The sequence below is a fragment of the Anastrepha ludens genome, chromosome 4 (assembly GCF_028408465.1).
Source record: "Anastrepha ludens isolate Willacy chromosome 4, idAnaLude1.1, whole genome shotgun sequence".
Classification (NCBI taxonomy): Eukaryota; Metazoa; Arthropoda; class Insecta; order Diptera; family Tephritidae; genus Anastrepha; species Anastrepha ludens.
Window position 1 is genome coordinate 41,214,383 of NC_071500.1, and position 25,264 is coordinate 41,239,646.

General features: G+C 35.9%; 1 protein-coding gene across 1 annotated transcript in view; it reads left to right on the forward strand.

Annotated features, from left to right (window-relative positions):
* LOC128862065 (uncharacterized) overlaps positions 1-25,264 on the forward strand; it is a 354,012-nt gene that overhangs the window by 265,027 nt on the left and 63,721 nt on the right. Inside the window, exons 18-19 of the mRNA XM_054100472.1 lie at positions 18,119-18,233; positions 18,831-18,976. Of these exons, the coding sequence (XP_053956447.1) occupies positions 18,119-18,233; positions 18,831-18,976 (261 nt within the window). The remainder of the gene's footprint in view (positions 1-18,118; positions 18,234-18,830; positions 18,977-25,264) is intronic.

Below are 25,264 nucleotides of genomic sequence, written 5' to 3' on the forward strand. Positions count from 1 at the left end.
CTTGAACCTGAATTAAATACGTGCCAAAAAACAAAACGAATAACTCCACCGACTTTAGCTTCTGCACCACAAACTAACTGCCGCGGGGTCTGCTTAATCGCAAATTGATTCGCTTCGATTTCCTTAGTAGTGTGCCGAAAAATCTTATGAACTTCCTCAGTAGTTTGGTGAACGCAGAAAAAATCTGAATTTCTGTCCTAGCGTGGTAAGTAAATATAGAAACCCTCCACTCGCGTCACTCGCGTGGTAAATATCTGCAATTCGCCACTCGTGAGCAAAGTTGAATTTGAAATGACCTTATTATGAATCTACAAATTAGAACTCGAAAAAAGCTCGTTTAACATTTGCTCCTTCTCATTGCATTAACATTCTCTGGTGAAAGACGTGTTTCATCGTCCCATATTCGACTCAGGTTCAAATCCTGTACACAGTTTTTTGTTCGATATTTTTATTTCATTTTTTATATTTGGTTTAATTAGAATTGATTTAAAATATTGTATTCAGGTTTTTCTAATACCTGTTATTTAGAAATTTATTTTCTATATAACATTATTCATACTTCTTTTGAATTGATTTATATGTAAAACAGCCATAAAGGCAATCATATGAATATGCATTCCTATATTTAATCTCTTTAGTCAAATCTGAACTACTTACATACACATATTGATGAGAAAATATTCTAATATCCATGGATGCATCCAGAAAGCCAAACGCGCATACGCGCATATGTATATAAATAAAATAAATACAAACCTTCAACGAACGCAAAATGTATGCATATAAAAAACAACAACTGCGACCGTCTTCTTGTCCGTCAGTGAAAAGATGGGATATGTATACCCTATGAGCAAAAAGAACCGGGAAGGTGATGTTGACTGTTTCCTTCGATTGCCAAGGCATAGTCCACCATGAGTACCTTCCATCGGGCCAGACAGTCAATAGAGAATATTATTCATCCGTTTCTTGCGCTTGTGCATTATTGTTTTTCATATACAAATGTACATACATACATACATATGTATGTAAATGCTGTCGAATACATAAACTATAAATTGACATACAATATAAAATAAGTGTTGATTTATCTTAAACCGTTCTTTTTTTCTGAATGCAAATACCTCCTATTGACATGTACATACATATTATGTACTTATGTATATTTCATATACCATCATTTATTTACATATAAAGTATACGTTCATTTATGTACATATGTGTGTAATGAAAAACTTCATGAATTACTTTCAGAACTTTATTAAAATTTATTCTCGTCGCGCGTATGCACAAAGCTTTTGTTCACAACGCAGGCGCAGAAATAAACGCTCTGCGTATTTATCCTCCCCACGTGACTCGCCATCAATTCTCGGTGGACATTTTTTTTTTTTTCGTTTTTAAATTGTTTTCTTTTAATGAATCGTAAAGAAGTTTGTAATAAATTTTATGTATCCGCTTATCATTTTAAAAGTAACAAAATGGTAAAAAAATAAGCAGTCGAAGAAATAAACGCACCGCCTATTTTTCCTCGCCACATGTTAGACTCGAGTTCAATTCCCGGCGCAAACTTTTTTTTATACATTTTTTTTTTTAAATCGTTTTTTTTTTAATGTAATTGAAAAAAAAAATTATGTAATAAATTTTACGTATTCGCTTATTATTTCAAAAATACGAAAATAGTAAAAATTTAATTGGTTTAATGTCGAGGTGAGAAATGTGTTGTGTGTTGAGGTGAAAAATGTGTGGTGTTTCTAATTTTTGTGTGGGCAAAAGTCAGTGAGGTATCTATAAACTCGGTGTGCTAAATTCCCTTACTTCAAATCTTTCAAATCTCAATTGTACTAAAAAAAGCTCACAGTAACATTTGCACCTTCTCATTGCATTAACATTCTCTGCTTGTACATAATTCACTGCAATCAGCTCTGTTAAGAACTTCCCCGCTGTCGAGTTAAGCGAGGTGAAATAGTGTTCGCGGTTTCACTTCATTTTTAACCATTCGCACTTTTCGTAGCTCGTGAGAATTCTCTATATTTAACGTTCTCTATGTTTACTAATACATCGCGATACTGTACCTTTTTTTGTTTTTTTTTTTCCTTTTCTTTGAAGTTCTTGAAAAAAAAGTGAATTCAGTGAAATAAGTGCTTCTAATATGGCCCCAGGGCCACCAAATCTCCTAAATAACAGGTTTGCTTCGCTTGCCTCGGACTCCCTTCCTAAAAGAAAAAAAACCATCGTACACTCCACTTACTTTCCCGGAATCGCCCCATTCAAGAAAGGATAATGTTGAAAGCCTCAACCGTATGTGATTCATGCAATCTTCCAAGCCACTCTACCCCATGCTCTCGCATATTTTGGACAAACTGCTCAGGTGATCACCCGGCATCTGCCAATACTTGTCCCAAATATACACAAATGAAGGATATATTAAAAATAAAGTGCCAAAACAAATGCTCCATGCGCGAAGCTCTAAATCTCTATAAAGCCCAAACACCATCAGTACTCAAAATCCCTTTCGCTGAGGTAGCCAAAGAAGCACAAAAGCAAAAACCAAGTCAACTCAACCAATCTCCAAGCCTTTCCATCCCCAATCGTCTTATCAAATAAACCGCTGATTAATGCTTCATTTGCGATTCCATCTAGAAGCTCACCTCAAATTATCTCTGCTATACCCTCAAACTCACAACAAAGCAACAGCAACCAGCAATCCAATATTAAGTTTGCTGCTTTCACACTTACTACCGATCTACACCTAAACACACATTTAAACTCAGAAACCACCTTCCGATCATTACGGAAGCTACCTCTTATAACAATCAAATAAAAAAAGTCACCCAAGTGAAAAAGACACCTGCTACCTCAGGTAGCAATTTCTGTTTAGCTCCAAACACTACAGAAGATACCGAAAACAACACCAAAGAAGACCCCATGTTAATCGACAGCGGTTATTAAGTACATAAAACTCATCACTCTAAACTAATTTCTGACATCCCCTCTCCTTTTCTATGTTTATCATTTTACAGTTGAATATACACGGGTACTACAAGAACTATACTCAATTAGAACTTCTGATAAAAGAATATTCACCAAGTGTCATCTCTCTGCAAGAGACAAAAATTCCCGCTGATAAATCTGCAGTAGCAAAGTTACTTCTACAACTTACCTCACAACAAAACCAGTAATCAAGGCATTGTAGTCCTAATAAAAAAATCTATACCCCATAGACAAATCTCCATAAATTCAAACATAGCCACAATTGCAATAGAAATATCACTCTCCTTTAAATTCCATATTGTGTTTCTTTATATCCCACCTATACAAAACTTTAGTTGTGATGATCTGCGGAACACCTTACGGTCAGTCTCCACTCCACTAATTATAGTTGGCGATTTTAACGCCTGGAGTCCTCTTTGGGGTTCAGCTCACCTCAATAGCAGAGGCGCTATCATAAAAGATTTCATACTATCAGAAAATCGCACCTTGCTAAACAACAACTCACAAAACTTTCACTAATGTAGATCCCACAATCTGTTCATCCAATATTGCCCCCAAATTAAACACTAATACCCTACCGCACCTTTACGGCAGCGACCACTATCCCATACTCACTTCCTTTTCTTCTACTATAACCCTAAACACCACACCAAACCCTAAATTTCTAACTGAGAAAGCCGATTGGGAAAAGTTTCAAACTGTTGCTAGTAACGTCTGTGCCAAATACGCTTGTTCTGATAACATAAATAAAGAAACTGCCATAATAACAAAAACAGTTCGTACTTCCGCCCACTTTTCCATTCCACAATCTGGCCGCAAAACTTTTAAGAAATCCGTGCCGTACTGGTCTACAGAGTTATCTCAATTAATAAATGAAAAAACGCTCTTACTGGACGGAATATAAACGCACAAGATCCCATACCAATTTAATTATGTACAAAAAAGCTAACGCCTTAAGTTGTCGAATTCCATCTTCAATATCAGAAAGCGTTAAGGCTAACGAACCAATATTGACTTAGGAATTCATGCTCGAGTGACACTCATGATTCAAATCTGAGTCTACTTGGAAATTTGAACGGAGGAAATCTGCAAAAAGATTACCTACATCTATAGAAGAATATGCCTGAGTTTCATTATTAAGTGTGGTTAAGTTTTAAGGGCCGGTATTGATTTTGAATAAAATACAATTTTTTAAGGAAATTGTTGTCATTTCTCTTTATTACGATAATACTGGTATAGCTCAATTACGCATTGACCAAAATATCGGCCAAATAGCCGTCGCGGCTTTTTCGATGACGCTGAAGCATAATTGAGGTTCTATGCCGTTAATGTGCCGAATTATCTCATCCTTTAGCTCTTGAATTGTTGCTGGCTTATCGACGTACACCTTTTCTTTCAAATAACCCCAAAGAAAGAAGTACAACGGTATCGTTGACGTTTAGGTGTGGTTCACATTCAACATCGGCCCTTGAAATTTAACCAGCCTTTAGTATAGAACAGAAGGAATACTTGAACATGATTTTCTGGATTTAACATATCGGCAGAAGGAAATAGGACTTAATTTTATGTCCAAATTGAATTGAAGTATATAATTTCGCTTTTAATTGCTATCCAAAGATTTAAGTACTCTAAAAAAATGTAAATAACTTTATGAGTGATGGAGTGTGAAAACTTAAGCTTTTTGAAATATTTATTTTTCATTTATCTTAAGCTTCAAAATATCTTAAGAATTGGCTACGTCAACCCCAGTAAATAAGGAGTCCCAATGTAGAATATCAAGAGCTAAATTAATTTTATTAAAATGAAAATTTCTAAAACAAAAACGTAGTCACATTATCAGGTGCAGACTAGAGGTAGTCATAGGGTATGCGCATTCTACAGGATGGGCCATATAGCGTTCGCTTTTTGAACCACCTATTTTTGTGAGAATGGTAACACAAATGACATTTTTGTTAATTTTTTTTTTATTATTAGTATTTTCATTGCAACTAGTATAATATATTATTACATATATATACTAACGAGCAATTTTTGTGGAGTTTTGTTACAACAAATAATTTGAGTTAATGCTCAGCAAAATGCAATTCATACTTTTAACTAATTTTTATTTATTTATTAGTTTAAATCTAGAGGATGTTTACGTTTGAGCCTTCGTTTCCATTTTGTATTATCGTTAAGAATCAAGGCTTCATTGTTCACATGCTTGCTTAGTCGCTCTGCGTGCGACTTTGCAAATTTCTTTATGGTTGCCGTAACCGAATCAATATTGAGGTCACGTTCTAGATCTTGCGTCCTAATATACCATGGAGCACAAACAGCATGCTTGAGTGCCTTAGTCTGAAATCTTTGTATATGCGCTGTGTTACTATAGCTGGTGCAACCCCATAGCTGAATCTCATAGGTCCAGATAGGTTTGAGAATTTGTTTGTAAAGCAGTATCTTATTGTGTGCGGATAACGCTGATTGCTTACCCATTAGCCAATGCATATTTTGGAATTTTAGGTCCAGTTCTTCTCTTTTCTTTTTCACGTGAGTTACATATACAAACAGTTACATTGATTTCAAAGCCAATGTACCTGATAAATTCGAAGAATTTTTAAATAAAATTGACAATAGCAGTAACCAAATATGGATTTCCGGCACATGTCGCAATTCATAAACTTTCCAGAGAATAAACAATTTTTTATTAAAACATAATCAGCAATTTTTGGCAAGTAAGCAAATATGTACACATATAAACCTTATGTGAAATAATAAAATCTGTATATGTTGCACTTCCGCTCCCATACCGTAAATGCAATACTAAATAATATTAAAAAATTAATTTATTATTTTTCGGTCGCAATTCTGAGAATTGCAACCGTTTCAAAAAGTAACTTAAAGAAGAATTAAGAAAATAATAAATTTTAACAAATATTGTCAAATTCGCATTTATTGCATTTCCGTTCCCATTACAAAAATGCAATGTTGAATTACCCTATAAAAACACAAATGTAAATAGTTTTAAGTCAGTCTTGTTCCTCCCGTTCATCGGAGTAGTTGCGGAGTTTAATAAATAAACGAAATAAACGGAAACAAATTTAGTTTTTTTTTAACGCGAGTTAACGGCTAAAACGTAAATCGTGCGCATTCCACCTAAGTTTCGTGTCGAGCGTCATACCTAGATACTTTGCTGTATTAGAGCATGGTACTTTAATGCTGTTTATGTATATTGGCAGGTAGTTGGTCTTTTTGTTTGTAAAGTTAATGTGTACAGACTTTGTTTCGTTCAGTTTAATGTGCCATTTATCTATCCAATTGTATATTTTATTGACAGCAAGCTGCAGTTGTGTAGTAGACTCTATTTCTGTCTTTCCGACGGTTAGTATTGCAGTGTCATCAGCAAATGTTGCTATAAAGCAATTTCTGCTGTTTGGCAGGTCGTGAGTAAAAAGTAGATAGAGAAGAGGTCCAAGCACACTTCCTTGCGGCACACCAGCTTTTATCTCTTTCAGTTCAGAGAACTTATCTTCGTACCTGACGCGAAAATAGCGCTCAGACAGGTGGGTTTTTAAGATATTAAAACATTTTGTTGGCAGTACATTCTTTATTTTCCACAGCAGGCCAGCATGACATACTGTATCGAAAGCTTTAGAGACATCTAGAAATACAGCCGAACAGACATTTTTTTCTTCAAATGTGTTCTCGATGATACGAGTTAATCTGTGAATTTGGTCAATAGTTGAGTGGCGCGCGAATTTTATAATTGATTTAGGAAAAGGGGTTTTTTAAAAAATGCAAGACAGTTGTTTGACCAGAAGGTTTCAGTCACAGACTAACTTTATTAATTAATTTTAGGTTTAACGAAAGCTTACAACTGTATACATAATTGCTTATTCAACATATTATATTGCTTAATAACAAAAATGCTTATTTATTAAAATGCTTATTTTATTAAAATGCTTATTTATTAAAATGCTTATTTATCAAAAATGCTTATTTATCAAAAATGCTTATTTTTGAGTTCGATGAAATATTGGGAAATCAACGGAAATGATATCATATTACTTTCCTGTTGTTTGGTTTATTTGACTGATAAATTTTGCAAACTTATCATTTTCCTTTACCTGTCTATGTGCATATGTAACTACTCCCCCTTTTAGATTAGAATTCTCCTGAATTCGGGTATTTAATTTAATAGTTATACGTTTGTGTTTATTGATGACAACAATGACAGTTATTAGAATTATGATAATGCTTAGTACATTGCAGATATGTGAGATTTTACTATGAATTTTCAATTTAAAAATGTTTTCTATATTTGATCTATTTTCCTCCAATATTTCATCGAATGTAATTTTTTTCGTAAAGTTCCGAATGTCTTCATATTTTACACTTTCAATATTTTCTTCTATGTTTTCGATATAATTTGAAAAATAGTAGTCACTAATTTTAATTGAACAATTATTATATCTCATGATATAGTTTCCGTTCATAATTGGTTTCTCTTTATTACATGTTTGATTCATTTGTAAATTTACAGCATTTTTAACAATAATCGTTTTTACGTCTATGGCTAGAATTTCAAGATCCTTATTTCTGGTGAGGTGACAGTTTTGTTTTAATATACAGTGTTTACTTGGTTTCAATCTTTTTAAAGATTTATTTTCTTCAAATAATAAAGTTTTATTTGCATAAATGAATATTTCTTCTATTTTTGCTTCTATTTCGTTATTTTCTTTATTAGGTATTGGAATAACCTTTCTTATTTTTACATATTCAAAGTTTTTAGGTATTTTAATGCCGAATATTAGATAGGTGTTATTTAAAATGGCTGTGCCTAATTGTAGATACTTAAGCTTATTATAATCAATATTATATTTTACTATTTCTTCACTAGTTAAAATATTTGGGTGTAACATTCCATATTTGGCTGATACAACATTTTCTTGTATTTGCTCAATTTTACTTTTTAATAACTGAATCTTTGTATACTGGTCTAAGTATAAATTTTGTTTATATTCGTCATACATAAATTTATTAATAGAATTAAGTTCTTTTTCAATTTTTACTCTATCACTTTTAACAATTTCTTTGAGATGCTCTATAGCTGAACTGAAATAATTGTTTATTTTGATTTGTTGGTTCAATGTGTCATTCGTCTGTAAAAAGTGCGTTTGTATATTTTGTCTATCGTCTTCGTCCATTGTACCAAAAAACCATTTTGACATACTACCTATTGCATTAATTAGTCCGCGTTTATTTCTAGTTTTTACTGGCATGAGCGTTAGTAACTTATTCCTTATGTCTAACAACTCTCGTTGTAGTGTCTCTTTATTTTCTAATTTCATTAATATTATATTGTCCGTCATTTCGTTGATAATAGTTTCTAGTTTGTAAACGTCAATCATGTGTAGTACTATGTCACTATCCTTGGGTATTTCTTGGTTTCTAATTTGTAAATCTATAAATCCGGTTTGTTCCGTTAGTTCCGTCAAAGTCATTATACCTTTACATTGTCGTATCGTTAGTATTATTGCTATCATCATGATGCATGTCTGTAAATTTTAAAGGCCGTTTAATATTGCTTGGATGGACTTTATCTAATTTGTGTTTTCTGTATTTGGGTTGTTCCTTGTGTCTAACTGCCTTGTAATTCTTGATAAATCCTTCTGTTCTTTGTTCTGTATACTCTTCTCTGTTTCTATTTAGTTTGTCAATTGTTTTTTCCTTTATCTGTTCCAAATTTCTTCTTACAACATCTTGATTCACTTTATTATTATGTAGAGTAGAATGGGGTAAGATAGGTCATTTTTTTTTGGAGAGCTCTTGCTACGGTGTTTTTGCATTGATTTTGAAAAATAAGCAAGATTTTGAAAGGTTATTTATCTGCTAACATTTTGGTTATACTGACTTATGTTTGGCTAAATATTTTTTGGAATCTGCATTCAATAAGACAAAGGTACTTTTTTTCGATATTTTCAAAATCGGGGGGCACGATAGGTCACTATGTGTGAGAGGAAAAGAACAATGTACATGGCTTGGAAATTAACGTTTTAACTTTTATTTATAGAGTATGAACACTGCACATGTTATAAAAGTTAGGAATTTTTCTTTAATTCATCACGCGAGCACGTAATGTTTCGAACGGAATTTTAAATTGTTTAGAGGCTGATCGAACACTAGCGCCATCTCGGACTGCCGCGATTGCGTTTTTTACATCCTCTTCATTTCGTTTCGGCGTTTTTCGCACATAATTACGCACCATTTTGCTGCAAAAACAATTAAAATTTATTTTATTCAATTAAAAGTAGTGACCTATAATGCCCCCAGACGGCTGACCTATAGTGCCCCCAAGCACATGTTTTATGTTAGTGTCGATATTTTTTTTTAAAACAATAATATCAAAAAACTAACACATTATTCGTGTTCAGCATTATTTTCTACGTAAAATAAAACTCACCTGACAAATATTTACATACATTAAATGCACTGCACCGTACAATAAAAAAAATGCTATGTCGGAGAAAAGCTCACAAAAAACTAAACGACGCCAGAACTAGGATAACTAATGAATGGTGACGGCCGAGATGACAGTCGCAAACGTTGTTCCCCACCACGTATTCAATTCACATAAGACGAGTGACCTCTGCAAAAACAGTGCGACGAAAACCGCACCTACCTATTGTGCCCCCATACCTATCTTACCCCATTCTACTCTACCTCGTAAGGAGTGAATTTTATAGTAGAATGAAACCTATCATTATAGTTTTTAATAGCTTTTTGTATTAACTGTTTAACTGATATGCCCTTGTTTAATTTATGTAACATTCTAAACTTTTCAGAAATGGTATTATGGAATCTCTCAATGTCCGCATTGCCAGTGTGACTGTTAGGCTTGGTTAAATGAAGTTCTATGTCTTCATTGCTTAGAAATTCCTTAATCCTTGTCACATTAAATTCGTTGTCAGCTATTATCTTTTTCGGTTTACCTATTTTAGTGAAATAGTCTTCCAGTTGTTCAATGATAGTAATATGATTTCTGTCGTTTAAAGAATATGCTACTCCATACTTTGAAAATTTGTCTATAACTGTTAGAAAGTGGCAACTCTTCATGACTTAGGTATCTATATGAATAATCTCTCCCTTATTTGTGGGTGTTTCCGTGTGAAAGAACTTTGGTTTGATTGGTCTTCTATCATATTTAATTTCCTAACATGTCTCACATTGATTAATAACTATTTGTATTAGTTCCAATAATTTCGGGTAGTAAATTTTATTTTTAAGCTGGTTATATGTTTCTTGGATACCTGAGTGCATGCTTTCTCTAACATGATATAGCGAAATTTGTTTAACCGCTTCAACTTCGGTTTCGATATCTTGTGCTCTTATTGTGCACTTTATAAACTCTATTTGTTTATCGTTGGAATACATTTCTATTAACTTTTCCTGAACTATGTTATATTTTCGTTCCGATATTTCCGAGAATATTCCTACTTTTCCTTTTGTTATGTATTTCCTGAAGATTTCACTCATCCTGTTGAAATCGTATTCGGATATAAAAATTATTCTTTTTCCATGTAGCCTTTTTAATTCCTCTATCTTGTTGTTTGTTAGAATAATTTGTGTTTTATATTTGTTAACTATCTCGTCTTTAATATAGAAATGATCATTTAAGTTTTCTTCAGCTGAATGGACCGTTTCCATCGACACATCGTCATCTAAATTGTCGATTATATTTACGTTACATTCATAATCTTCTAAATTTTGTAATGACTGTGCTTTGCTGGTATTTTCACCCTCCTCCTTATCTTTAATAACGTCCTCGTTATTCTCTATTCTCATTTCTATTTTTGGTAAGCATTCCGAGGCTGTTTCATAAAAAAAATTGAATTGTTGATTTCTCCTTGATTTTCAGATTCTCCATAGCTTTGCCTAGATAATTGCAAGCGATTTTGGCTGCAATTATGGTTAGGGTGTCCTGCATTTGGCGATCTATCGTAATCTCTTTCCACATTATCTATTTCCATTGGTTCTCCTCGATTTTCCCTTGTTTGCTCTAAGTTATTGCCTCTATAAAATTGTTGATTCCTTCTTCCTTGACCTGAATTGTTATCTTTATAAAAATGTTGATTATTTCGCCTTACTTGACCTGAATAATTGTCTCTACTTCCCCAGTTTGGTGTAAAATTTTGAGTATTCCATCTCCTTTGGCCTGAATTATTCTCCCTATTTCCCCAATGATTTGTAAAATTTTGGTTATTCCACCTCTTTTGGCCTGAGTGATTGTCTTTATTACCTTCGTGGGAATATTTTTCACGCTGTTTATATTGGTAATGTGTTTTATTCTGTTTAAACTGTTCGTCTGTTCTTCTAAACTTTTTGAATTCTGTCCGGATGCAACTGTCTTCATATCGTCGTTTTGTCATTATTTCTAATATTGTATATAAATCATGTCCCTCATATATCTTGTCCAACAATGTCCCCTGAGTGATTTCTTTTAAGTTGTTCACCAGTACACTATTTATATTAGATAAATCTATACCTCATCTCCTTTATAATATACATTAATTTCATCTGCCTTATACTTAATTTTTTGGGCTTCTGTTGCCAATTCACTTACCGTGTTTGCTCGCAGGTTACAGATTTTTCGATATATTTCGTAAGGCTCCACGTCTGGCTTGTAACGAAGTTTAAGCGCCTTCTTTATTTGACTCCAATTGTCCGGTTGAGGAATGTTGATGACTACGTCCTTTGCTTCACCTTGAATTACTCTGTAGAATATTGCTTTTGTCGCTTCTCTTCGCGTTCCTTCGTCTTGAATAGTTCATAGCACATATTCGACACTGCTCATGATGGAGTTGACTGTTACTTCGCCTGTTCCCGTAAATGTCGGAAGGTGAGTAATGTTCTTCATTATTCTCTGTAGATCGATGTCATTGGTTGCGTGCCGTTGTTGTAGTTCGATGTACGCCTGTCTTAGCTGTTCCAATTGCTGTTCTCTCCTCGCCAGTTCTTCCACTATATCCTCTGGCGGCATCCTTCCTTGAGCCTGCTCCATCTTCCTTCTTTCGTCAAAACTTTGCTGTCTTTTGCTAATTTTTTTGATTGTTGGTTTATCAGCTAGCTTGTTTGCCAAGCTGATGGTTCCCTTTGTTTTTATGTTGGTGGTGTCTACTTTATAAGTATTCACTGCACTGCACTATTTGTGTTTAGTGGTGGTAACTAGTGTTCACTGCACTGTAGTATTAAATTATAGTGGCGTTCACTTTGTAAGTGTTCACTGCACTATTTTTTTAAATTATACCCTGGAGGGTCCGGTCAACTCCTGAGTTGGCTACGGATTCGCAGGATTAGTAGGGGTATTATAGTGTTTGTAATTTTTTGTTCACTACTTTATCCCGTAATTTCGTATCACTATCCTTTCATTACTTTTTTTGAAAGGACAACCGACTGCGCCAATTTTATAATTGATTTAAGAAAAGGGGTTTTTAAAAAATGCAAGACAGTTGTTTGACCAGAAGGTTTCAGTCACAGACTAACTTTATTAATTAATTTTAGGTTTAACGAAAGCTTACAACTGTATACATAATTGCTTATTCAACATATTATATTGCTTAATAACAAAAATGCTTATTTATCAAAAATGCTTATTTATCAAAAATGCTTATTTTTGAGTTCGATGAAATATTGGGAAATCAACGGAAATGATATCATATTACTTTCCTGTTGTTTGGTTTATTTGACTGATAAATTCTGCAAACTTATCATTTTCCTTTACCTGTCTATGTGCATATGTAACTCGCGCGAAATCCAAATTGGTGTGTTGGTATTATTTTTTTATTTTCTATGATATTACTCAGGCGCTTTATCAAAAATTTTTCCAACAGTTTTGACAAGATGGGCAACAGTGAAATTGGTCGATATGATGCTACATCGTTTGGAGGCTTTCCTGGTTTTAGAATCATCATGACATCAGCTATTTTCCAATAGATTGGAAAGTATTGCAGCTTAAAGTAAGCATTCATTATGTTTGTTAGCTTAGTAATGATGTTTCGTGGATCTTGTTTGAAGACTTCGGCAGTTATTAAATCAAACACTGGAGATTTCTTCGACTTCAACTTTTGTATATTATCTCGGCGCACATCTCATAACTGAAGATGAGATGTACAAATGACATGTCAAATGTGTTCATAATTTACTTAAAGGTTTAACATTTACGAAATGGGGCGCTATACGCTTGAACAAAATTGGGAAATATTGAAAACCTATTCCCAAAATGGTGAGTCTTCTTCTTCTTCTGCGGTTTTAGTAAATGGCGAGCGTTACCGTGACATGCTTAACGAGTTTTTGTTTCCAAAAATTGAAGAGGATGACATGGACGACATTTGGTTTCAACAGGACGGTGCAACTTGTCACACTGTCAAAGTTACACTCGAACTTTTGGCTACCGTTTTTGAAAACCGAATAATCAGCCGAAATTCCGATATCAATTGGCCGCCTCGGAGCTGTGATTTAAGCCCGCTGGACTATTTTTTGTGGGGAGCCATCCAGAGACGATTGATGCTTTAAAACACGAAATCGAAGTTGCTATTTATGAAATTGGAGCCCAAACAATCGAAAATGTGCTTAAAAATTGGGTTGATCGAATGGCCTACTGTAAAGCCAGTCGTGGCATTCATTTGAACGATATTATTTTTCATTCATAAATGACAATGCTCAATCTTCAAAATGAAAATAAAAAGTTTGAAAAAATATTGATTAGTTTAGACAGAGAAAATTATATAATCATTAATAAAAATGAGATCAAGAATTCGACAAAGACTATTTGAGAAACTATTTATCTGAGCCAGTCAAAAACTCAAAAAATTGTCAGTGAAATTGGTTTCAGATAAACCCCTAACATTGTTTTATGTCCAATTATATGTCATCAATCCAGGACCATTCAATATTAATAAGATTGAAGCCACCCAGAACACAAAAATTGTCCTTATTAGATGTTCGAGCTAAAGCGTTATCCCCATGCGCTTTATTTATTTATTTATTTTTTATATCCTTGGTCACTCGGCTCGGCAGGATAGGGCCTCGCCAATACTCTTCCATCGTACACTGTTCTGGGCTGTTATTTTTGTGCCGTCCCATGTGATGCCGGCATCATCTAATCTTTGGCCGACCGCAACTCCTGCTGACTTTCCGGTTCCAGTCCAGAGCCATTCTTGCGATGTTATCTGGTAGTTTTCCAAGTATGTGACCCAACCACAGCCACTTTCTACATTTGATTTGCCATAGGATGGACTCCTCATTCGTTGATCACCACAGTGTGTCATTGCTGAAGGTGTTCAGCCAGAATATTCTACAGATGATGCGGGGGCATTTGTTGATGAAAGATAGTATGCCTCCGTGTGATGCTGTTGGAGACCAGCTATGTTCCACTTCGTTACAACAATCCAGACTTCACATATAAGCTGAATATTCCCAGTTTAGTGCTCCTGGAGATTTGCGAACTCGCTCATTCTGTATGCATTCACTCGAACGCCATTCTTGCTTTGTTTTTAGTCTGCAGTTGACATCTTCATCTGCCCCATCATCTGTCGTGATAGTGCAGCCCAGGTAGCAAAAACTTTTGACAAATTCCACCAGCCAATTATTATAGGTCTTGCTTTATTGTGGTTGAATCTAATAGCCTCGGGCTTGCCCATTTTGACCTCCAGTCTGACTGCACGTGCCAGCGTGACTCGTCTCTCCGCCTTCGCTTGCATGTCAGTGAGTTTGGAAGAGAGGAGGCATGTCATCGGCGAAGTCCAGGTTCTCAAGATGTCTATGAAACTCCATACCATGCCTTTTTGTGCAGGATCAATTGACTCATAACGTCGTTTAGGACGATGGCGAAGAGAAAGGACGGCAGGAAACAATGTAGAGTCGGACCAGCATTTGAGCACTTATTCCATTCGCCCGGAAACAAAGATTAGCCAGAAACCCATTGGGATTACTTGAGATAAGGTTATTCTCAAAATGAAACTCGATATTACTGTGAAACATAACGAACTTTTCCCATTTTTCAAGTAATCGATAGCTTCTTATAAAGTGTTCGCCAAGTTCTGGTGAAATTGAGTTCCACATGCGTTATCCTTTGGAAGATAGCTCTTTTAGGGAAGCAGTTGTATAAGATGTATTAAACTTTGATACGTCCGATTCTTACTTATGGTGCTTAAATATGGACACGGAAAGTTAATGATACAAACCAACTATTGCGATTTGAAAGCACGATAATGAGAAAAATCTACGGTCCTATTCGGCTTGAAAACGGCACTTATCGCATCCGTTACAACAACGAAATTGAAAACCTTATTGGTGGTGAAAATGTAATACATTTTATTAAAGCGCAGCAGATTAGTTGGATTGGCCACATCATAAGAATGCCCAACGAAAGAATCCAAAAAGGGTGTTTAATTTGCGTCCAATAGGAGGAAGAAAGAGAGGCCGACCAAGAAAGAGATGGCTTGATAACGTCGAAGCAGACTTAAGAGCGATGATTGTTCGTAATTGGAGAAATGAGGCAAGAGAGGGACTGAATTGGAGGAGGATTGTTGGTGAAGCTATGGTCCACCACAGACTGTGAAGCTAAGAGAGAGAGAGAGAAAAAGTTTCACCACTTGTGGAGAATTTAATGTTTTAAAATGATTTCGACTTTCCTGAATCCCCATTTGTACTAAGTCTTGCTTACTCTTACTTTTAAGTTTTATCTCTAAGTATTACCTTTAAGTCATTTTATACCCCTAGTCTGTAAAATTTGGTTATGATGGACTTGATAAATTAAATTAAATTAAATGTGAAAATAAAATGTTGCTGCCAGCGATTCCTTGTTTATATTTTTGAATTCTAAATAGTTTTGTTTTTATTTGCTTGTAAAAGTTGCAAGTTTAATTTGTTCGTTCATAGCCTATAATTTGGGAATTCATCAAGTACAGCCGTTGAAACATACCTAAGAATGATACCCAGTTCTCTCCATATGAGATTATTTTTCAATAAAATTACTTACATGTTTTATATATTAGGTTTTACTTTACAAATTTAAAACATTTTCAATCTGTATCAGTCTTTTTATTTAACGAAAGCAAACATTTTTACTTTCTGTTTCTTTTTTTCTGGAAGCGTTTGTTCTTGTTAATGTTAATGTTAATGTTAATATCTCCCTTGCTCCCACGTTCCCTAAGCATTTTGCATGCCTGCACGATCGCAAAGACTTCTGCTTGAAAAACACTAGCAGTATTTGACAATTTTAAGTAAACAGATAAATTGGCTGATTTAGAGAAAACCCCTGCTCCGACTCCCGATTCCATCTTGGAGCAGTCAGTGAAGACACAGGTACCAGCTTCGATGCAGATTTTCTCCTCATTCCAATCCTGCTTGCTTGGAAAGATTGCCCTGGCATGACCTTAAAACTCCAGTTTGCGGATAGAGACATCTGTTCGAAGTTCAGAGAAATGCGGTGTTAACTGCCTAAAAATGCGACCATGTCTTTTGAGGCCAGAGGCCAACCTCTTTTAACCAGATTACACTTTGAGCAGCGTTAACCCTGTAATTACTTTAAAAGAAGTTCTGCAGTTTATAAATTATAATATATTGACCGTTTTCTTGAAAAATTTGAATCTTTCGCCCAATAAAGGCTGAGGTAATCCTTTGAGGTGTAGTGGCCTTCAAAGTTGTTCAGGCTTTACAGCCATTGCAGGCATTGGGAGTAGGCAACTTCATGCGATAATTTTCAGGCGAAGATCTACTCCCAATGTTTACGTTTTGCAACGAACATTTGAGGGCGTTGCAGTAATTTATATTTCATTGTTATAAATATCTGCGCATTTTCCACTTTAGCTAAATTTAATAATAAAATTAATGCTTTCTCCATATCATATAGTTACGTGTCTATAGTCACGTCCCCGCTATCAACTGTATAAGATGTTTATTCATCATACCCGTTAAATTTCCACAATTTTGTTCGCTTAATGCTAATCGATTTAGCCATGCCCATCCGTCCATGTGCATGATAGCTCGAGCAAAAACTAATATATTTCAATGCTCTTTGTCCAAAGCAGCTGGTACTGCAAATAAAGGGTTATCCAATAACAGGTGTTACAGGTGAATGGATTGAGCTATCGAGAGATGATTAACCATTTTTTATGGCCGGAATTGGATGGTATTGATCTTGGACAACAAGACGGCACTACGTGCCACACAAGCAACGAAACCATTGACCTTTTACGGGAAAAGTTTCCGGGCCGGGTTATCTCTCGAAGAGGTGATCACAATTGGCTACCGAAATCTTGTGATTTAACACCTTGTGACTTTTTTCTTTGAGGCCACGTGAAACAGAAGGTCTACGCCAACAGCTCAGGGCCGATTCAAGACCTCAAAAATGGAATTCGTGAGGCTATCGAGGACATAGGGCAGCCACTTTGCAATTCGGTTATGGGAAATTCCATGAAAAGGATATTGTCCTGTAAGCGTGGTCGTGGTGGTCATTTGCCTGATGCTATTTTCCACTATTAACGGCATACCTTCCTCTTTATAATGAAATAAACATCCGATCATTTATATTAAAAAATAGCATTTTTCTTTGAATATCAAAGTAACGCCTCTTATTGGAAAACGCTATAGAATGCTCACTTCCCATATAACGGTAATTAAAAAAAAAAAATTATGGTGGAAAATTCCTCAACTTTGGTACAAAAGATGAATCCAGAAATACGACGGATGAAATTGTGAAAAATGGGTGGTGTCACGCCTAGTAATGGGTAAATGCATGTATCTCGTCAACGCCTTTAATAAAACTTGTATTGCACCTCATCTCATTTAAAATTGACATAATAATAATGAAAATAATGAAATCGGATAGAAACCGCGCTCACTTCTTGTTCTTGTTAAGATTTCCGTTCGCCTGTCTGATGTTACAAGCTATAACTCTCATTATCCATGCATTTGTTTCATTTCAAAAATTAATAGCCAGCCCAAATTAAATTTTACTAAAATATGCACGGGTATATAAAATTCGGTTTGGACCGAATTTAGCCTTCCCCACGTGTTCTTATTTTAAACTTTCTTGAGTGAAGAAGTTTTAAAAATTCCTTTTTTGTACGTGTTTGTTCTATACTTTTAGAGATCCCGCTGCAAGTGCACTCAAGTTCTCAGATATGGTAAACATGAATGATAAGTGGCAAATATCGCATTTTTACAAAAATACACTAATGGAAGCGCTGCCGCTGATACCGAGGGTAAATAGCTTAAGCAGAACTTGTGTTATTTATTATGCATATGTACATATATACAAGTGTATTATATAAGAGTGTGTATGCTTTATACGCCACTTTGGTTAAAACGTATGGGATACTGAATACGATTGTATATGAAATACCAAGGAACCCAGACAGCAGAACTGAAAAACTCACTTTAAAAAACAAATCATTATTGCAACAAGTGTAGTGACCGTAAAAGTTAAAGAAACCACTATTAAACTGGCATTGCTAAAATATTATATCTTGTTTTCCGTGAAGTTGAGGGTAATTAAATCCGAATGGTTGACCGAGTCAGGTGTTTTTTGAATGGCAAAATAAAATTTTGACACGTTTATGAGGCACCAATTGCATGGCACATAAAAGTACCTGCAGCCACAAGATGACTATTCCTACATCTATACATTCATACACTTTTTTATAGCTGACGTTGGTTGGAATTTTATGGCTAGCAAATTTTACATAGCGTATACAGATGCAAACAAAAAAATATGTTCCTGAAAATAAACACTAATTATTTATAACTGAGAAAATCTACTAAGCGGTAGGTGTAGCTAACGCTTAGAATTTTAATTTCAGAAATTGTGGTGGCAAAATGTGTGGCCAATGTTGCAGGCCGAAATTAGCAGTGGTGAAGTGCTGGCGGCTGTCTTACAACCGACCATTAGACTCATACAAGAGGCATCGCCAAGTGAATACGAGTCGATTATGGCGCCGACAATGAAGTGAGTAGAAACAATTTTATTTTTTATTTATTTTAAATTATTTGAAACTTATATTCAGATATTTGAAATCATCTTATATACAATATTTGCATGAATGGTTTGCAACAAGAAAATTGTAAATCAGAAAAGCGGAAAAATACGAAATTCTTTCAGAGGTTACATTTCCATTTTTGTGCTTGGTGAATTACTTTGGATTAGACTCCGACCAAAGTAGCACTTGTGGAAAGAAAGATTTATTATGGATTTGAAATTATTGATAATGCTTTAAGGTCTCCATGTGGAAGCGCGCTCCAAAGAGACTGTAGAGGTTAGGCAAAAAAATTATAAATTTTTCATCCGTTGAACAAACCGCGAAAGATATCGCCTAAATAGCACTGATCTTTTGACTTTTTCTTCGTGCTTTGGTGTATTATCAGCTGAAGTTTTAGAATTGTTTAATATTCGGTATATTAATATTATTTTATTTACTTAATATAGTTACATACTTAGTTAGTTATTTTTATTACTTAGTTACATTTGGTTGGTTGGCTTGAGTGGTGATTCTTCCAGAATCCAACTAGCGCTTCCGCAGCATTTTGTTGCCACATCCTCGTTATTAGCTTGTTTACCAGTTATTTACGGCATGACTATATCCAGTCTGTGCGGTTTAAGAACCTTATTAGGTTGTTGACATCTAAGCCAGACAGTTGTTCGGGACTCTCGAACAGCGGCCTGCCCAGGGTTAACAATGGAAGATTGTTTGCTTTTTCTCCGTTTGTTTAAAACTATGGCAGTATGTGTTGTGAGGGATGCCCATTTTGGCTGCTTGTTTTCTGACAGACCCAACGCCAGTTATGACTGCCGTTAGTCTCCAGGCGTCCCGTCGTTTCATGTTTAACAATATTGACGATTGTTTGAGGTTGTAGGTGGGCCATAACGTTTTGCTGATTTTGCATTTCGTCTGGTCTCTCCATCTACAATCCGCGATTCGAAGGTATTTTAGGGAAATTGTCCTCTTGATTGCACCTAATGGTGTGAATACCGATTCTGAAAGAGTGTTATTCATGGCAGATCCCCGTTCATCTGCTTTTTCGTTACGTTCATAGGTCCGTTGTCACGGGACCCAGATTAAGGTAATATAACATTATGGTTTTTGCTCAAGGTGGAAAGGCTATTCCTACTTTGTTCCACCACCATAGAGTTTGTTGTAGTTGAATCCAGTGCCTGGATTGCAGTTTGGCTATCCGACAGAATAGCGATATTGCCCTTAAAAGAGAAATCTGCGATTAGTAGTCTACAAGCTTCCCCAATTGCCAGTACTTCCGCCTGGAAGACACTGCAGGCATTGGGGTGACGCACAGATTTTTCAATTTTAAGTCTATTAGAATATATACCAGCTCCAGCACCACAATACATTTTAGTACCATCTGTGTAGACTGTAGTGTCGAAGTTGTTTAGTGAGAATCCCTTATTCCATTCCTCCTTAGATGGCAAAATTCCTATTGAATGTTACCGTCGGGATGATGTGGTCAGTCCTCACCGAGGTTAACTGAGTTTGTCGCAATAGTAGACTGGCATGACCATAAGCTTTTTCTTTCCAGCGACCCGCTTCGTTTAACCTAAATGCACTCATGGTTGCCGTCTTCTCAATGTGCAGGTCTATTGGAATAACGTGTGTCAGTGCGTTGAGAGCCTCCCTGGGACATGATCTGATTGTACCGACCGTTATTGCACAGGCTGATCTTTGTATTCTGCAGAGTAATTTGGTATTGTAATCTCTCCCCAGAGCTTTCCACCAAACTACCGAACCATACGATAAAATTGGTCGTACAACCGCCTTATAAAACCATAATGTATGCTTAGGTGGAAGACCCCATCTTCTTCCAAGCATACGTTTACAGGCACCCAAAGCAATTTAAGCGTTCCTTATCCGTTCTTCGAAGTTTAATTTCCAGCTAAGTTTGGAGTCCAAAATTATCCCTAAGTACTTTTGACTGGGTGAAAGTGAGAGGGTTTGTCCGTTAATATTTGGTAGGGTAAAGGTTGGTACCTTATGTCTGGTGGTAAAGAGCATGAGTTCTGTTTTACGCGGGTGTAAACTTAGGCCACAACCTGTTGCCCAAGAGTTAAGCTCCCCTAATGCCCTTTGAATGATCCCACTGATCCTACTAGGTCACAGTCCTGACGCCATTAGCACCACATCATCAGCGTACTCCATCGCTTTTACCCCACCGCTATTAAGTTTTATTAATATAAGATTTTGCTAATCACACATAACCAAAGAAGTGGAGATAATACTGCCCCTCCCTGGAGTACCCCTATGGATTCTCTCAGTTATGTTGATATTACCCATACTAGCTTTGATGATCCTGGTTTCTAGCATAGAGATCATCCAATTGCTGATACAATTTTCCACTCCTAAATCTATTAACGTCCTTTGGATAGCATCAGTGCTAACGTTATTAAATGCACCTTCTATGTCTAAAAAAGCTGCCGTGGTATACTGTTTGTTTACTAGAGACCCCTCTAAGTCGATAAACGGTGCTCATTGAGAACAGTCATTGTCGATCGCTTGCGCATTAACAGATTAGCTGTTGTTATCTTCTTTCTGTGTTCTCGTAATACTTAACCTGCACGTGTTTTCTTTGGTGTAAGATGGCGTCCTCCTCTGGAGGGAACTACTGCGAGCTGCTTGATCCAGGGGACAGCGCTCGTAAATCTAATCAGAAACGAAAAAAAAGTGAAGTGAATATCAACAGCACTACTTCTTCCCCACTATTAGGACATAAAACCCCCCAATTTAAAGTGCAGTGCCCTAAATTTGTTATAATTAAAAGTACAGTGCCGGAAAAGCCAATTAACAACTTCAATATATTTCTTGTGTCGAAAGCACTCGAAAATATAATATTTGTGCTGAACCGCCACAACAAATCTCCTTTACTCGTGACGGGAATTTGTTAGTACTTACCAAAAACGACATGCAAACAAATAAATTCCTTAAAGCAAAAAACTTAGCTAACGTCTGTCCGATAATATCAGAATTACATCCAACCTTAAACACTGTCAAAGGTGTCATTTTTGCACCTTCACTAAGGCACCTATCCGATAAAGAAATTGTAGAAGGCCTTAGAGATCAAGCAGTAACAGACTGTCAAAAGATTAAAAAATTTGTTGATGGGGAGCTTGTGAACACCTCGCTGCACATCATCTCATTCCAGAAATATGAAATTCCTAAGGAAATAAAAATTGGTTTTCTGATCTGTAAGGTCGAACCATATATACAAGCACCTATCCAATGCAAGAACTGCTTCAAATTAGGGCATACCAAAAAATATTGTAGAAGCGATGAAAAGTGCGAGGTATGCAGCGCAAATGTTCACGAGCCTACCACGTGCAAAGAGGTTAAATGCATTAACTGCAGTCATGCTCATAGAGCCAACAACAGAAACTGTCCAGTTATACAAGCAAGAGCAGAAATAATTAAAATAAAAACCATAACAAAATGTACATACAAAACAGCTATAGAAAAAGTCAAATCACACAAAAGAAAACGAAAACACTAACAAAAACTCAACAACAATTTCTACAAAAATATCAACACCAAATGAAATAAACAACAACAATTGTACCACTAATGTTGATGTGACAGGCTCAGAGCGGGAGCGACGAGTACCACTAGCTACGGCTAGTGATGATTGTTGCTTCTGTCCTGAACCCGTCATAAGTCTGTCTTATTTATTTTTCTCTCTATCCCTCTTATGGTCCTAAAGATTCTGCAGTGGAATCTGAAAGGTTACTATAATAATCTACATGAGCTTCAACTAATAATCAATAAATATTCTCCCGACATCATTGCTCTCCAAGAAACACACCTAACTACTCATTCAATTAACTTAAATAATTATGCATATTCTTTATGGATCACGCCAACGCAAGCAAGTGCAAAAGGTGGTACTGCCTTATTTGTAAAGAAATCGCTACAACATAATTTTCTACCATCAAACCCGAATATGTGCGCGGTGACTGCAATAATAAAAGCCGAAATTACATTTGCAATTTGTTCTATCTATATAACTCCTGGGGAAAATATACCATTTAATGATTTACGTGTGCTTTGCGATAATAACCAGTGTGGCACAATGATTTTAGGTGATTTTAACGCTCATAGCAAATTGTGGGGATCGCCTCAAACAGATAGAAGAGGAACTGTCATAGAAAACTCTCTATTAAATTCAAATATGTGTACGCTAAACGATGGATCTCCAACCCACTTTTCGACTAAGTCAACTTTCACTCATATTGATCTGTCTTTGGTTACCACACATCTTCGCCCTTTCTTCACTTGGGAAATTGACTCACACCTCCACGGCAGTGATCACTTCCCAATCTTTATTGAACTCTCTAAAATGGGAGATACCTATAACTCAAACAGAGTGATTAACAAACATACACGTTTTAACCCCGACCAAGCAGACTGGGCCAAGTTCCAAACTAAGCTCGAGACTCTTCGTGAACAATTTTTAGTATCCTCCAATATAAATAAAACTGCAGCGGTGTTCCACAGGCTTATTACTGTAGCAGCAAATGAATCGATACCACGTGCTACAAAACAGTTTAGCAAACACACTACATACAGGTGGAATGAGGATTTATCCAACTTGCGCAACCTAAAAACTTCAGCTTGGAGAGCGTTTAAGAAACAACCAACAGTAGTTAACAGAATAGCATACAAAAAAGCGAATGCAATTTTTAAGAGAGAATGCAAAGCCGCTAAAAGAAATTCCTTCACCAAATTCACTGAATCAATTAATCCACAAACATCTGTTAAGGTTTTATGGGACAAAGTTAACAAGCTATACGGGAAGGCAACGCCTCTGCATGTACGTGTATTGGAGACGGAAGAGGGGGGAACAGTGACAGACCCACACAACATAGCTCAAAGTTTTGCCAGTACATGGACAGAGCAATCAAAAGACTCTAATTTCGCTAGCTCCTTTATCTCCAACAAATTAAATATAAATCTTTCCAGAAGTTATATAGTGATACCATTGCCAACTTCTTAGAAGATCCAATAACTTTGATAGAATTTGATTCTGCTCTCAACACTGCCAAAGGTAAGTCCGCTGGCTTCGATAAAATATCTTACTCAATGCTAAAACACCTTCCATATGGCATAAAACAGAGGTACATCCAACTTTATGATGAAATATTCCAGATAGGACATATCCCACAAGAATGGAAAACAGCGACAGTTCTACCTATTCTAAAGCCAGGCAAACCTAAAACAGAGGTTAATGGATACAGACCGATTTCCCTTCTGTCGTGCTCCGCAAAAATTCTCGAAAAGATTGTAGCTAAAAGACTGACGTGGTTTTTATCTAAGAGAAAGCTGATAAGCCCGCATCAAATGGCATTTAAGTCAGGGAAAAGTACGTTAGATGCACTACTGCATATTGATAACTAGAATGCACAATCCATATCCAGGCGGCACCACATATCCATTTTATCAGTCGATTTTGAAAGGGCATATGACCGTATTGGGAAGCATGCAATTCTCAATCAACTGATGGAATGGAAAGTAGGACCAAAATTGCTCAGATATATTCACTCATTCTTATCAAACAGAAAGTTCCGTCTTAGGATTAACGGCATATATACAAAAACCTATCCACTTGAAAACGGTATACCTCAAGGCTCACCATTGTCAGTCATACTATTTCAAATTGGCACAGAACAGATCAACAAAATAATGCTTGGGTACCCATGCTTCAACTATTGTATTTACGCAGATGATTTTTACCTGCTTGCAAAAATTAAGAGCGAGGAAGAATTCAAGAACAGATTAAGGGCGCTTTCCCAAGAAATCTTAGACTGGTGCCATTACTCTGGTTCGCGGATATCATTTCCCAAAACAAAACTATTACATGTATGTAAGAAGACTAGCTGTAGATTAAGCGATGTCGTTATAGATAATAAGCAAATAGAATATGTTAGGTCACTAAAGATACTAGGATTAGCCTTTAATAATAAGAATACGTGGTCGGCACACATAGAAGCCTTAAGAATATCATTATTTAATCGATTAAATCTCATTAAATGTCTAACATCATACCACTGTAGCGCTCATCCTAATAGCGTCATTAATATTACAAAGGCTTTGGTGCTTTCGAAAGTTGATTATGGTCTCGCTATATACGGCAACACTTCGGAAAGACAACTCAATAGACTCAAGGGTGTTTACAATGCCGCAGCAAGACATAGCATAGGAGCTTTTCGCATTACACCTATACAAAATATAATGCCGAGACT